The sequence below is a fragment of the Pleurodeles waltl genome, chromosome 12 (assembly GCF_031143425.1).
Source record: "Pleurodeles waltl isolate 20211129_DDA chromosome 12, aPleWal1.hap1.20221129, whole genome shotgun sequence".
In the NCBI taxonomy this organism is placed as follows: Eukaryota; Metazoa; Chordata; class Amphibia; order Caudata; family Salamandridae; genus Pleurodeles; species Pleurodeles waltl.
Window position 1 is genome coordinate 52,504,653 of NC_090451.1, and position 13,247 is coordinate 52,517,899.

General features: G+C 40.6%; 1 protein-coding gene across 1 annotated transcript in view; it reads right to left on the bottom strand.

The window, feature by feature from the left end:
• Positions 1 to 208: 208 nt before the first annotated feature.
• The window catches only part of LOC138266973 (beta-1,4-galactosyltransferase 1-like), a 163,172-nt gene continuing 150,133 nt past the window's right edge, over positions 209 to 13,247 (bottom strand). The window contains exons 5-7 of the mRNA XM_069215793.1: positions 8,855 to 8,977; positions 7,379 to 7,483; positions 209 to 2,708 (exon numbers count right to left, since the gene is read on the bottom strand). Coding sequence (XP_069071894.1) covers positions 2,573 to 2,708; positions 7,379 to 7,483; positions 8,855 to 8,977 — 364 coding nt within the window. The 3' untranslated portion in view covers positions 209 to 2,572. The remainder of the gene's footprint in view (positions 2,709 to 7,378; positions 7,484 to 8,854; positions 8,978 to 13,247) is intronic.

Below are 13,247 nucleotides of genomic sequence, written 5' to 3' on the forward strand. Positions count from 1 at the left end.
TGAACTTTTGCCTATTTTGAGATATTTGACCTTTCCGGTTCCCACATTTCAGAATGTCGCACCCCACTTTCACTCTGCATTTCCCCTTTGGATCACCATGTCATTTTATCCATAGGTGTCCGGTCTCAAGTTTCACTTCTTGGATCCGCGTGCAGCTTGCTTGCCAGATGCTGGAGCACACAAATAAATACAAATGGATATAAAAGTCTGGATTTTGGTCTTTGACTTGATTTATTTACAACATACACAACCAAGCCTTTAATTGCACTGTGGACACAGCTTGAGCTTGGTTTTCCATTTCACTTCATGGTCCGTAAAAGTATGCTCAAGCTCCCCTTCCTCTGTGTCCTCCTTCTTTGGCTAATCCCTTCAGTGTGGATCTGCATGTTTTGTTCCATCAGTTATCTTACCTTCCAGTACATCAACGATGATACAAAGGAATATGGAGATTGGTGCAGAAATGATTACTGCACATTTCCTTTCATTGTTTCATTCCACCACAACAACAACTTCATGATATGACTGAGCATCCCCCTACCTGGTCCCTCACCGGTCCAAGCCACATTCTTGTAGTCTGGCCGATCTTCTCACCTTCTATCGTCCCGATTCTATATATAGCGGTCTGTTGTTTTTCAACTAGTTGGTAGCAACATACATTCTGACACACGCAGACACACACACACACACACACATGTATATGGAGATGTGCAGTGTAATTTGCTATTTATTACCACTGCTGAGTGGAGGTTGGGAGGGCAGCGAAGGCTTGAACGGATCATGGCGCCCCTCGCCCTCCCTCAACAATGACAATATATAATATCTTACATTCTGCACAACTACATACATGGTTTATGCAGTGGCACTTTTCCTGTGCAGTTGATTAAAAAGTCATCTTTAACCTAACCAGGATGCAAGGTGTTACATTTGTGCATGAAAGTGAAATCACATTGAAGGAGCCTTGAGTCTATTAGATCAGTGGTTTTCTTGTGTAAAGTCGTTGCAGCATGCAGCCTGTCAGGCAATAAACAATGGAGATTTTCACCTTCACGTGGTAAACTGGAATTTGACCTTTGCATTGTAGAAATAAACCTCTGAATGTACATTTATTAGCACAGTTGCTCCAAATGACATGAGTTATTGGGCCACATTTATTTATGGCACACATATATATTTATATATATATATATATATATATATATATATATATATATATATATATATATATATATTTATTTTTTCTTCATCAAAGCGTGCTCATAGACACGTGAGCAAGGCTGCTTGTCAGAAGTTGTTTTTGATGTCTAATATATATACAGTATATATATATATATATATATATATATATATATATATAGTCCTTTGAGGGACTGGTTAATGATCTGTTCTATGGATGAAGAATTATATTGTTTTAGATTGTGAGTTTTATCTGGGGGATATATATATGGGGATCTAGAGATATATATATATATATATATATATATATATATATATATATATATATATATATAGGGAACCTGTGAACAAGGAAACTTTGTTTCCGAAACACGTTGGATTTGATGTGTCAATTAAAATCTTCACTTCAACAACGTTTTGTGACGGAGACTCATTATTCACGTCTGTGGCGCGATACAAAACTGCGCCTGGCAGGATTGTTGTGTCTGCCACGCTGTTAGCGAAGAACAGATCGATGCAATCTCTTTTATATACAAGCACCAAGCACTTTGTAAGCAAATAAATCAATCAATATTTTTTTAATTCCACACCTGGTGGTGCCGCCTTATCTCTCTTTCTTATTTGGGACCTACAATTAAGTTAGGAAAGAAGAGAGGCTCCTGGAGGGGAGAATAATACAATATATTACGATATATTTTTTTTAAATATATATATATATATATATATATATATATATATATATATATATATATACACACACACACACATATATATATATATATATATATAATCCACATTATGGGAGGGCAAAAGCTCACAATCTAAAACATTTTCATTCTTCATCCACAGACCAGATCATTAATCAGTCCCTCAAAGGAATAAACACTTTCTTACGTGCGCAACAAGCCATACCTGCCAAAGAAACACTTGCTCGTCTGACCATACAAAACAACCAAACCCCCTTAATTTCTACCATAAAACTGGAAGAATTGAGCCCTCAACCACCTTAGGGTTTGCACACCACACAAATAAAAAAATACAATTCTGGAGGTATCATTGCAATGACCTCAGTCTTTTAGAGTTACTTTGGTTTAGTTCTGAATGCTCCTCTCCAATACCCTTTTGGTTCATGACAAATTAGTCATCCCAACAGTTCACTGCACATCCTCAGTATTTTGTGTCAAGAAAGAAAGTCCTTCATAGTTAGATTTGGGCCCAAGTCTTCAAAACGAGTGGCACACTCCGTTGACCATCAGCGCCGTACCTCAGATCCTACAGCATATTATTTGAAAATAGTTCCTTTGTAAATTCACAGGTCCGCAGGCCTCACCGCCTTGTTCGATCATGAGGTAGATCGGTGACATTTGTCCAGTCGGCCAACCGTGGCCTCTGAATTGTACTACTTCCCAGGTTGTCCAAGATCCACTGTGATTTTTGTGTACAGCTTATGCCTGGTTGTGTTTACAGTTTTGTAACTCAAAGTTCTCAGCCCATCGATGCGCATCCTCCATTGAGCCTGGCTAATGAGCGGAAAGCTGGAAAAACATAAAATGCAGAAAAGTTACAAATTGCACAGCATAATATCGATAGTGATGCGCTCTAAGTTTTCTTTAATCTGTTTACATATATCTAACATTTAGAATTTATACAGTGCACAGATATTTGTTTCAATTGTGGTTTGAGAAATAAGGAAGAGATAAATATATTTTCAAAATTTCATACAAGGTTTACAAATATTTTTCAAACATGCTTGGCATGTCTTGAATACATTTCTACAAAAATGTAATGTTTGGAAGAATGATCTAGGCTGATGTTCACTAGCACAACTAAAACTCATGAATAAGGAAAGCTCATAGGGTTACAAGTGACAGCAAGAGAGCGTAACCCAGGCGTCAACATTGGGGTTTTCAGAATCAGAATATGTGAATCCCATTCGCTAATTCTTTCGAACTAGAAGCGTTTCACCACTGCTGTAAATTACAGTTGTAGAGAATTCCTCCATCTAAATAATTTTAGGATTCTTGTGTGGTTTGTCACACAATACAATACTGCAGAACAAGATGTGGCTTCATGACAGAGCCAAAAAATGACAGATTACATTTTATCCAATTGTCGGCTACCCTACCTTATTTACAGGCAGGGCGACTGCTGTATTTTTCTGGTGGAGACATTAGTAGACCAGATCACTAGTCTGCCAGTAAGAAGGGAATTGCAGGGACATCCTTTGTCAGAGCGGCTCCTCCGACATTACCCAGCCATTTATTTGCTGTTGCGGTCCGCCATGTAATCCGCCATGTAATCCAAGGGCTTGATTTAGAGTCTGGCGGACAGCGTATTTCGGTGCAAAAGCAAAGGAGAATCCTGCCCGCCAAACCTCTGGTCCATGATACTCATTTAGAGATGGGCAGACCAAAAGTATTCTGTTAAGAGAGCGCCTGTTGGCTTTGTCAATAGACTACTTCACCGGACGGCATGACGGACTAGGGGCAGTCAAAAGAATTACATTAAAACGTCCACTCTTTTTTAGGGTGGATGGTGTAATTAATTGTTTTCCTGTCCATCACTACCAGGACAAACCTAGCACTGAGAGCCAGGAAAAAACAGAATAATGGACTCCACACCCTGGAGGAAAATTCCCAGGCTATGGGGTCATTATTGTTTTGGCTTTCACAAACAAACTTTGTTTGAAAAACAAAGAATTGTTGAACAGTTTGACAGTCGACCATCATGGTCAATCGTACCTTTCATCAAACCTTTCCTTCATTGACAGTAGACACCACGATGGCTGTTCATGGAAATGTGGAGAGAGATCCATCTGGCATGCGGACATCTCTACATTTAGTGGATGTGATCTCGTCTGGGCAACAGATTAAAGTACTCCTTACCCTGACGTCCATTAATTTGTCTACCAAACTCTAAATCAGGCTATAATCCAGAAAAGTGGAAACTATGGTTGTCTTTGTTTGATCTAGTAATGTAAGAAAAGACTTCTGAGTGTTACCTCACTTAATATAGATTAGGTTTCACAGTATCATATGAAGGTATTTTCAGTACCACATGTCAGGGAGCCCTTTAAATTCCTAGGTTCAGAGGTTTTACAGTTTGGGCATCCTTGCTGTTTGCAACACACAGCTTTTATACATGAAGCATCTTTTAAAGAAAGAGTTAGGACTGTGGTTGAATAAATCACTGTCACTTCTCTGTAGTTCGCTCCTCCCTAATATTGTGCTGCCACCACTTAAACTGAGCTATGTACAAATCTGTGCACACAGTCCCTAACGTTGCATGCAGTGCATTCTCCTTGTTAAGTAAAGCAAATGTTTTCCAGGCTCATGTCTGGCCTTACAAAGGAAGAGATCCATTTAAAAAGAAGGAAAAGATATCAATGTTAAATATGTTTATTAAAATTCACATTGAAATACTATTTCATAAAATATTGGGAGTACATCTAAATCCCAATCTTTGGAAATGGGTTTAAATTTAAAAATTAAAAGATCATTTGATATGAGAAAGTGTCAGTGGTTGGAATGCAATTTCATCCTTATATATTGTGTCACTTGCAACGGAAGCTAAAGTGCTTTTAGGTGGACAGGTAGCACACAAATTATAAATAATAAATATGGACTTTGATTCTCGGCCCAAAGGCCAGGAGTTTTTGATTTAGAGGCAATTAGGATCTGCAGCTGGAAGCCGTTCGGTACCCCACTTCTAAATGGGACACGTGAACTGCAAAGTTGGTGGACAAGGTGTCTTATGTTTTCTGTAGGATGCACGCCATCCACCAACCTCTAAGTGAGGTCTTATGTGCACTCATGGTAGAATTTTCCAGACTATCTGCCAATTTTTGTTGGATCTTTTTTTCTTGTCCCACAAATCAGGCTCCACGATAGAAAACCTTTTTTCCTAATATAGCTGAAGCTTCATGACCCAAAGTAAATGTCTAAGTTGAGAGAAGGTGTCTGGTCTTTCAAATGCTATGGGATGATTAAAGGACCAGAGAGGAAAGAGCATCCTGAATCTATGTTTGGGAACCGTTAGATGGGAATGAATGCCTCAAGGTGAGTTTTGGGAATAGGAACCCTTGTTTTATGGTACTTCCAGGTGGAAGACTGTGTGCCATATGGATAATTGTTACCCTGAAAAGAGAGGTACTATGGTGGGGGGGTGGGCAGGTGACCTGCTTGAAGGATGGAGCACAACGTAAGTTACATTTTGAAAGGACCGTTGTGGGAGTGGTGTTGCTGAGTATGCCAATATTTTCTTATGGAGAAGCCTTTGGTTTGGGGCTCATTATATCTCCCTTGGGTGAGCATTTAGGTGCCTCAGAAAACGGTGTTATCAGAGAAAATGTGTGCAGCTACAGCCACAAATTTCATGTTGAGGTTCCTCTGTTTCGAGGGGTATAATATGCACAAGTTTGAGAAATAAAGTTCAAAGAAGTTGATGATTTAGCAACATCATTGCATGATTTCATAGTTGGCTCATCCCATCTGGAATATCACTTTCTTGTCATTGTTCAGTCACAACAGTTGAGGATAAAATAATTGTTGATTACAAAATCTTTGTATTTATTCTTTGATCAACATGTGTGTTAGTCGTATTACCTCATAGTAAATTATACAAGCATATGGTGGGAATGGCCTACAGTGCAAGAGTTTTTTTCTAATTACTCCTGGTGGGCTGTTTACACACAAGAAGGAAACTGCTCAATTTACTGAGCAATAATGAGTTGTACAACCATTAGTGAATTGCTACCATCACCCATAAAATCTGATGACTCTTTTCACGTAACACGCACATCATTTGACAGAAATAATGAAACATGCGCCATAGTAAAAAAATCTTTATGTATCGTAAAAGAAATGGGTCACTACATGTATCTAAATAAAATAGTTATTGTTTACTTCTATTCTGTGGCCCGTCTTTCGCAATAGCTTTGCACACTTTAGGCAAGTTTCCATTTTAAAAGCCCATAACAAACTAGCTTGAAACATTACTGTGGATGTGCTGACTTTTCTAAATTCTTGTGTGAGTTCTCAAGTCCTTACTTTGATGAGTTATAAGATCTTTGAGCACTATTTCTCTTTACTGAGTTCAGTGGGACACTCCTGCAACACGTGTTTGCTGCGTAAATGTTTGCGAGTCTATCAGACCTTGGTCAACAAGACCTAATGCATGTTTGCCAAATCAAGATGGCTGCCTGACCATCAAAAGAACTTTGAAAAGCATTGAAGGGAACCCTGTGAAAATGTCAAACAAGTCAAGCAAAATACCTCCTCAAGAAATTCAAGCTATTATAAACCAATCCAATGACAATAATATAGCAATCCGTCCAACAGCAAATTAATCGTGATAGTGTTAGTCAGTTCAGAAAATCTACATATATTTGGGCATCGCTAATGAGCTCTACACCTCGTGAGATTGTGAGTACACCAGATAGGGTTTCAAAAATATGAAGAAAATTACATAACTTAAGCAATGTGAGCATCCTTTATTGAGTAATATTCTGAGTAGGCCTGGCTGGAGTTCGTGGAGTCCCACTAGGCAGAACGAACTCCTTGAAGTGACCAAAACATTCTGATGCACTATGTGGAGTTCTGCAAGCAGCAGAGTGCATTAGGTCACGCAGTTCGCACTGATTTTTAGCACCGGGTGTTTGTCCCACACTATAAAAACAGCGTGGATGGCACCATGCATAGTGCATGAGGGCACTGCTTCTTTTCTGCTGCACAAGTAGATTTTCTACTCGAGCGGCAGATTCCTCAACGCGAACGGAAGGTTTCTCAACACAAGCGTTAGTGACCATCCGTGACCGCCCGTGTTGAGAAATCTCACTGGGAGGTGGTCTTAAGTAAGATTTTTCCCACTTGTGGTCGCCAACTTCTCTTTGTGTGCAAACGAGGAAAAAACACTGCAAACAGATTGGAGTTCACCACTCAGCCCTAATTCTAGTTTATTCCCTTTGTTTCTTTCAGTTGTTCATTGCTTGTTAATAGATTCTGCATTTGTTACTTTAAGCTTTTAAACTGCTATGTGGAATTGTGTTGATATCTACACATTTTGCATCTAAAGTTCATACTCGGATGTTAGAGGCTTCTAATGTTCTTTCTAATAAAATCTCTTAGCACAATGATGCACATATTGACAACGCTTGTGGTGGTGACTATGAACGCTGCAGCTCAGTCAGTGCCGACACACAACATACCTTTTCCCGTTGCTTTCATTCCCCGGATCCCTGTTGTGGACTATCATTCGGGACTTTGCGATGACACTGTTGGGACGCTCAACCTTCATGCCTGCTGCAGCAACCCTGTTTATTGTGGACAAGAGCACACATGTTACTTGATGGAAAGCCAGTTTCTCTGCTCACTCAGTGCATGCATTAGCAACCAATTGAGGGAAAGAGGGGGATTATCTTAAATCATTTATTCGGTACTCCTCTTCAGGATTGCCTACAGATAACATTTCTTTAGGTTTCACTTGGGAGCCATATGGTTGTTTAAATACAACAGTGTTTAGAATAGATAGATTCATACAACACATATAAATGTTGTTATTTTAAATGTAGCAATAGTGCATTTCTTGAAAAATTATGTATGAAATATATACTGTAGGTGTCATAGGGTGTCACATTAATTATGCAAATCAGAAAGAAGAACTCTGGGTAGTTTCTGTTGTAGGTGAAGGACAGTCCAAGTGTAACACATCAATTTACCAGAAATATTCTGTATTTAGAAAGCATGATGCCCTCTTGCCCTCCCCACAGGAGATGAGTAGTGCACAGAAAAAAAAACCGATCCATCTGCTCTGGTGGGTTCAAGAGATTATGGGGCCAATTACGAGTTCATTAGACGGGAAGACTCGTCCGCTGAACTTCTGACGGAGAGGTTGCCGCCTTACTGGCTACCTCTCGGCCGGGCCCATTACAACTTTCACACTGGGCTGAGGGCCGGAACCCATCAGCCCAGCGGGAAAGTGGCGGCAGCTTTGTTGCCGGCTCTTAATCGAGCCCGCAGCAATTCTTCCTCCCGCAGGGCGCAGGAGCAGCTTTGAGCGTGACGGCAGGGGGACCATGGGCAGTGCATGGGCTCCCTGGTTGCCCCCCTGCACCTGTTCTCTGCCAGCTTTTTCATGCCGGTGTAACTGCCATGAAAAGGCCGAAGGAGAACCAGGTCGTAATCAGCAGGGTGGCGCTACATGCAGCACCATCCTTGGTAATTGCGACCTGTGGCCGCCGTCAGCCCATCAGGATCGAAGATCCTGGCGGAGACGGCCATAGGTTAGTGGGGCTGCGGCCAACCTCGTAACTGACCCCCACAATCGCGGCAGCCCCACAGTCACTGCGAGTGTGGTGGTTTGAGGACCACCACACTCTAATCAGGCCGTTTGTCTTGATAACTCGTGCCTATGTAATCCATTTGGTTTGGTAATGGGCCATACGGGTGAAATTTCCAGGTGAAATATCAGGTGAAAAATGAGGATTAAACAGAGGACACAGAATGGGAATTACTGATTCCCTCTTGAATTCTTTGTTTTAGAAAAGACCCGACACATAACCAGATTGTGCCGATTTGTGGACATAATGTGGTCACATATCTGTTTATTGTTGAAGTGCATTCGCCCCTGGCCTTTAGGCAGAACCCGTACCAAAAGGACTTGGGACTATATCCGAGATACAGACCTGCTATACAGTTCATCGTCTTCTCCTCCCCAGCCCCAGAACATGTTCGAATATCCATTGATTTTGAGAAACTGGTCCTTGGTGAACGCTACCACACCACCGAAGAGCGTATCATAGGGTAAGCTGTGAAAAGAGGAATATTTGACAGAATTAATGAGATGGACTTATCAACCATGATATTACAATTTATTACACGCTACACTTCCTAGGTATGAATTCCCCAAACCCGATCAATGGAGCTGGAGTGTCTCTTGAAAAAAAAAATGGTGCCTGTTGGTAGAGGCCAGAATTTGTACTTTATTAAAACTACCTATAATGCCAGTTCTTTTAAAATAAGAGAAGCTGCTCGTCACTATTATCAAACCTTCTCATTGCCAAGGTAAACAGCATATTGCTCCAGTAAAATATGTTTTCCCCATCTCTTTGCATGGACATAATTATGTAAATAAGCATATTTAGCAATCCCTGTTTTGTTATCTAACGAAAGTTCCAAAAAGTAGAAGTCAGTGTACATTTTCTATGCATTTGCAGTGCAGACTGAGAAGTTGGAAACTGAACTATTTCTAGCCTCCGGGTTAAGCCATTCAAAGGCAGTTTTGACAGCCAAAGGATTAACAAACAAATCGAACATCAAACATTTCATACAAATATGCACATTTTGCACGGGTGAAATGGTCAGGTCTGATCAGCTGGCTTTCACAATTTGCTTCAGCTCAGGGCAACGCACAGCCTCGTCTCACCTCACCTCAGCCATTGCTCTGGCATAAATAGTTTCCACTCAGCAAATTTCGGTAGGTCACACCTGCCGAAATTAACCGTGAGAAAATGTTGGGTAGATTGTAATTTACGCATACTTTTTTGCGGAAGACAGCAATGCCAAATGTATTTCCGGAACAAAACTCTGGATATGAGGTATGAACAACACTCAGTAAATGTCTCACCTCAGTGTTGGTATTTACCGGGCAACTCTCTCCCTCTTTCCCAGCTCACCTGTAACCAAAGCTTTGCAGCACTTTTTCACTTCTTCCCTGCATTCCCTGTGCCATAATAGCCCTCTTTCCATAACAGAACCACTGCCAATTTATTCGGAGTCCTGTCGTTTTTTAAATTCTGTTTTTCCTCATTTCTATTTTCTAATTGTATTGAATTTTTATATTTTATATGTGACATTTCTAATACTAACCCTTGCACTCACCCTGGTAGCAAATACAGAGTAGCCTGTAAATTTCAGGGCAAAATGGCACTTATGTGTGATTGTGAGGCAACACTTTAAGTTGATGTTTGAGGGCTCAGATTTACTATCAGACTGTGTTGCTGATACAGACTGATGCAAATTCACGCAAAGATCCGCAATGCATAGCTATTTACTTTCCACCGCGAAAGGCATTTTGCACTGGAAAGGTGCCCTTTTTCCAGCACAAAATCGATTTGCGCTGCTTTCCGTCACTTTGCATTAAAGGGGGATTAATCCAAACACTCATAATTTCTGAGACACAGCGACTCCTTGGAGCAGGAGCCAGCAACAAAAAAACCTCCCAGATTGCATGTGTGCAGAAGTTCACAGAAACATATAATGCGTCGGTCCTTCTGAGTTTGTCGAGGCCTAGGAATTTGTTCTGGCAGAATACAAATTCTATGCTAGACAGTCCCCAGTTACCTGTGCCAGGTTGTGCGTCGTGCAAGTCACCTTTAAGAGTGCCAGCAGCTGAGGTTTCTTCTCGAGAGTGGGGGAGAGTCGCCCTCCGCCCCCCAGCCCGCCGCGAGCCACCCAGGCAAAAATAAAATGTCAATGAAAAGATTTCAGCGGCATTTTATTTTCACCGGCACAGCGCGCACCAGCCCAGTGTCGCACTGGGCATGTCCTCTGCTGCTGATTGGCAATAGAGGACTTGGGAAGGGCTGACTGGATGCTCCAAACTGCGCATGTCACTTTGGCCGGCTGTTTTGCCCCAGCCAAAGTGACATGCGTACTTTGAAGATCTGCACTCAGCTGTCTTAAGACAGCTGGGTGGAGACCCAGCACAGGCACCCAGGGCCTGAAGGAGCATCCATCCAGCCCACTCCATCCAATCCAGGTGCTGCTCTCATGCTGGTCTATATCATGATAGCAGCACCTAGGTTGGTTAGGGCTGCTCTTCCGGCATCGGAGAAGAGCACCAAGGAGGACGCACAGCCTGTGCATAAGTGCCGTTTTTTTATTTTAAATGTGTAACGCATGTGTGTGTAATGTATATAAGTGTGTAGTGCATGTAATTGTAGTGGTTGTATTTATTTTGGAGTTAGCGTTATAGTTTTATTTGGGCTTTTGGAGAGAGGGTTGCTTTACTTTGAGGTTTTGGAGGGAAGGTGTGGTTTATTTTTTATTTTTTTGGGAAGTGGTGGGGCACTTCACTCGCCCAATCACTTTCAAAGGCTGCAACCCGCCCCTGAGTGCCAGTGCAGGGGATGAAAGCAGCAGCAAATTAAAATGGATGTGGGTCTGAAAGCTATGAAATGAGCAGTCACCACAATATGCTATAGTATGCAAGGCAGTGATGATGAAAAATAACTTTTTGTCTTTGCTTCTGTTCATGTGCAAATTTAAAGGAAGTGCATTCTGGTGCAAATAAACCATCTGTTTGCACTGCAATTATGCACTTTCTACCACTATACTTGCTCATTTCCACGCGTAGGAATCCACATGAATACTTAGAGGCGTTAGACTTTTCTTTCACTAATTAAACTCCCCTGATGAAAGGCACACCTCAAAACGTGTGATGCTCTAGGCAGGTTCAGTATTTTATCATCATGAAATTGCACCTATGATGAACAAATAAAAAATAAATGATTGCAATAAACACCAAGGAGCCTATGTCTCTGTGATTAACTTGCTGACTCAAATGGACGGCTAACAGATTAAAACACCCACGTGTATGACCTGCTGTGTTCCAAGTCATGAATCGATTTGTGCTTCAACAGTAGCACTATATTTACACCAAAATAAAACATTGGTAAAAAGAGCTCTGCAAAGATGGCCAATCACCGAGGTGCTGTGGATGCCAGAGATGAAGGTTAAACAAATTACTCGTGGGAGTGACAGCACTGCAAGTAATATTGCTCAATTTAGAATAAAAGGTATGGTGAAGTCTGCAATGTGGGGGTGAGCTTGTCGGCCACACGATTAGTAAATTAAATCTTATGTTCAGGATATCCACAATATATATGTATGAGGCAAAGTTATGTTTTTGCAGCTATTTAACTAATGTTAAGCTTAACTAAAAATCTCATATTTACAAATCTCCAAAAATGTTTCCAACTAAATTATTACTCCAAAACTAAACCATAACTCAATGCTTACCCTAAACCTACACTTGCACCATAAACCCAGACCCTAATCACCTCTGTACGTTACTTTTTCTCTGCTTTGCTATATATGAATTTTAGTGGAATACTTTTCTCTGTTTTAACTCATATACCCAAATTCACAGACTTGGGCCTCATTTTGAGTTTGAGGGACGGGTACCTTTCTATCAGGGGTATGGCATATTATACTCAATTGACCTGATGGACATCCCGTCCACTACATTTTGGGATGTCCGTCAGTCTCATCGACATTTCTAAACATGGTCAGGAACTGCCAATGCAGCGGTTCTTGTCAATGTTGTCAAAGTTTGAGGGACACCTATGTCAAATATGGCAGGCAGTCAGCAAACTTCTACAATATTTTAAAATTTTCAAATTGAAAAATGTACATATAATGACCCTAAACCACAAAATATCATTAATGTTCGTGTAGCTCCTTAAAAGTGATAATTCTTTGATTTCTAAACAGGTATTAAGTTCTATCAGGCAGGGGTTTGATGATGGATACATGTCTTCCAATGGTCAGATGTTCAATTGGTCAAATCAGAAATTTGATCCCACGACCATTTAGTGCCTATAATGTAAATTTTGATGGCAATGATGATGAATACACATTTTCAGTCACATCAGCGTCCCCCTTGAAGAAGGGGTAGAAGAATAGTGCTCTTTTTGTACATAAGATTTCTTCTAGGCAATTTTTGCATGCCTGGTTTTATGTTCAGATAGCCTTCGTAAATTCTTGAGATTGTTTGTAGAATTTGGGTTGTTCGGAAGATTAACTCCTTTTTCTCTTTAATGTCCTTCTAACTCAACATTACAAAATGTTTGGTTGTAAATGCCATTTACAACCTTGAATATAGGTTTCAGTAAAGAAGGCATTATTTATTTGTAACAAAAATGACACACCTTTTATTTGTTTTTGTACGCAATTTACATATACTGATTGGCCATATAGGATAGGGTTATTGTGACTAAAATATGGGATTGGTGTATTTGTACCTGCTGTATATTAAAATGACAAAAACACAAATTTAGAAATTTTGAGATGGAA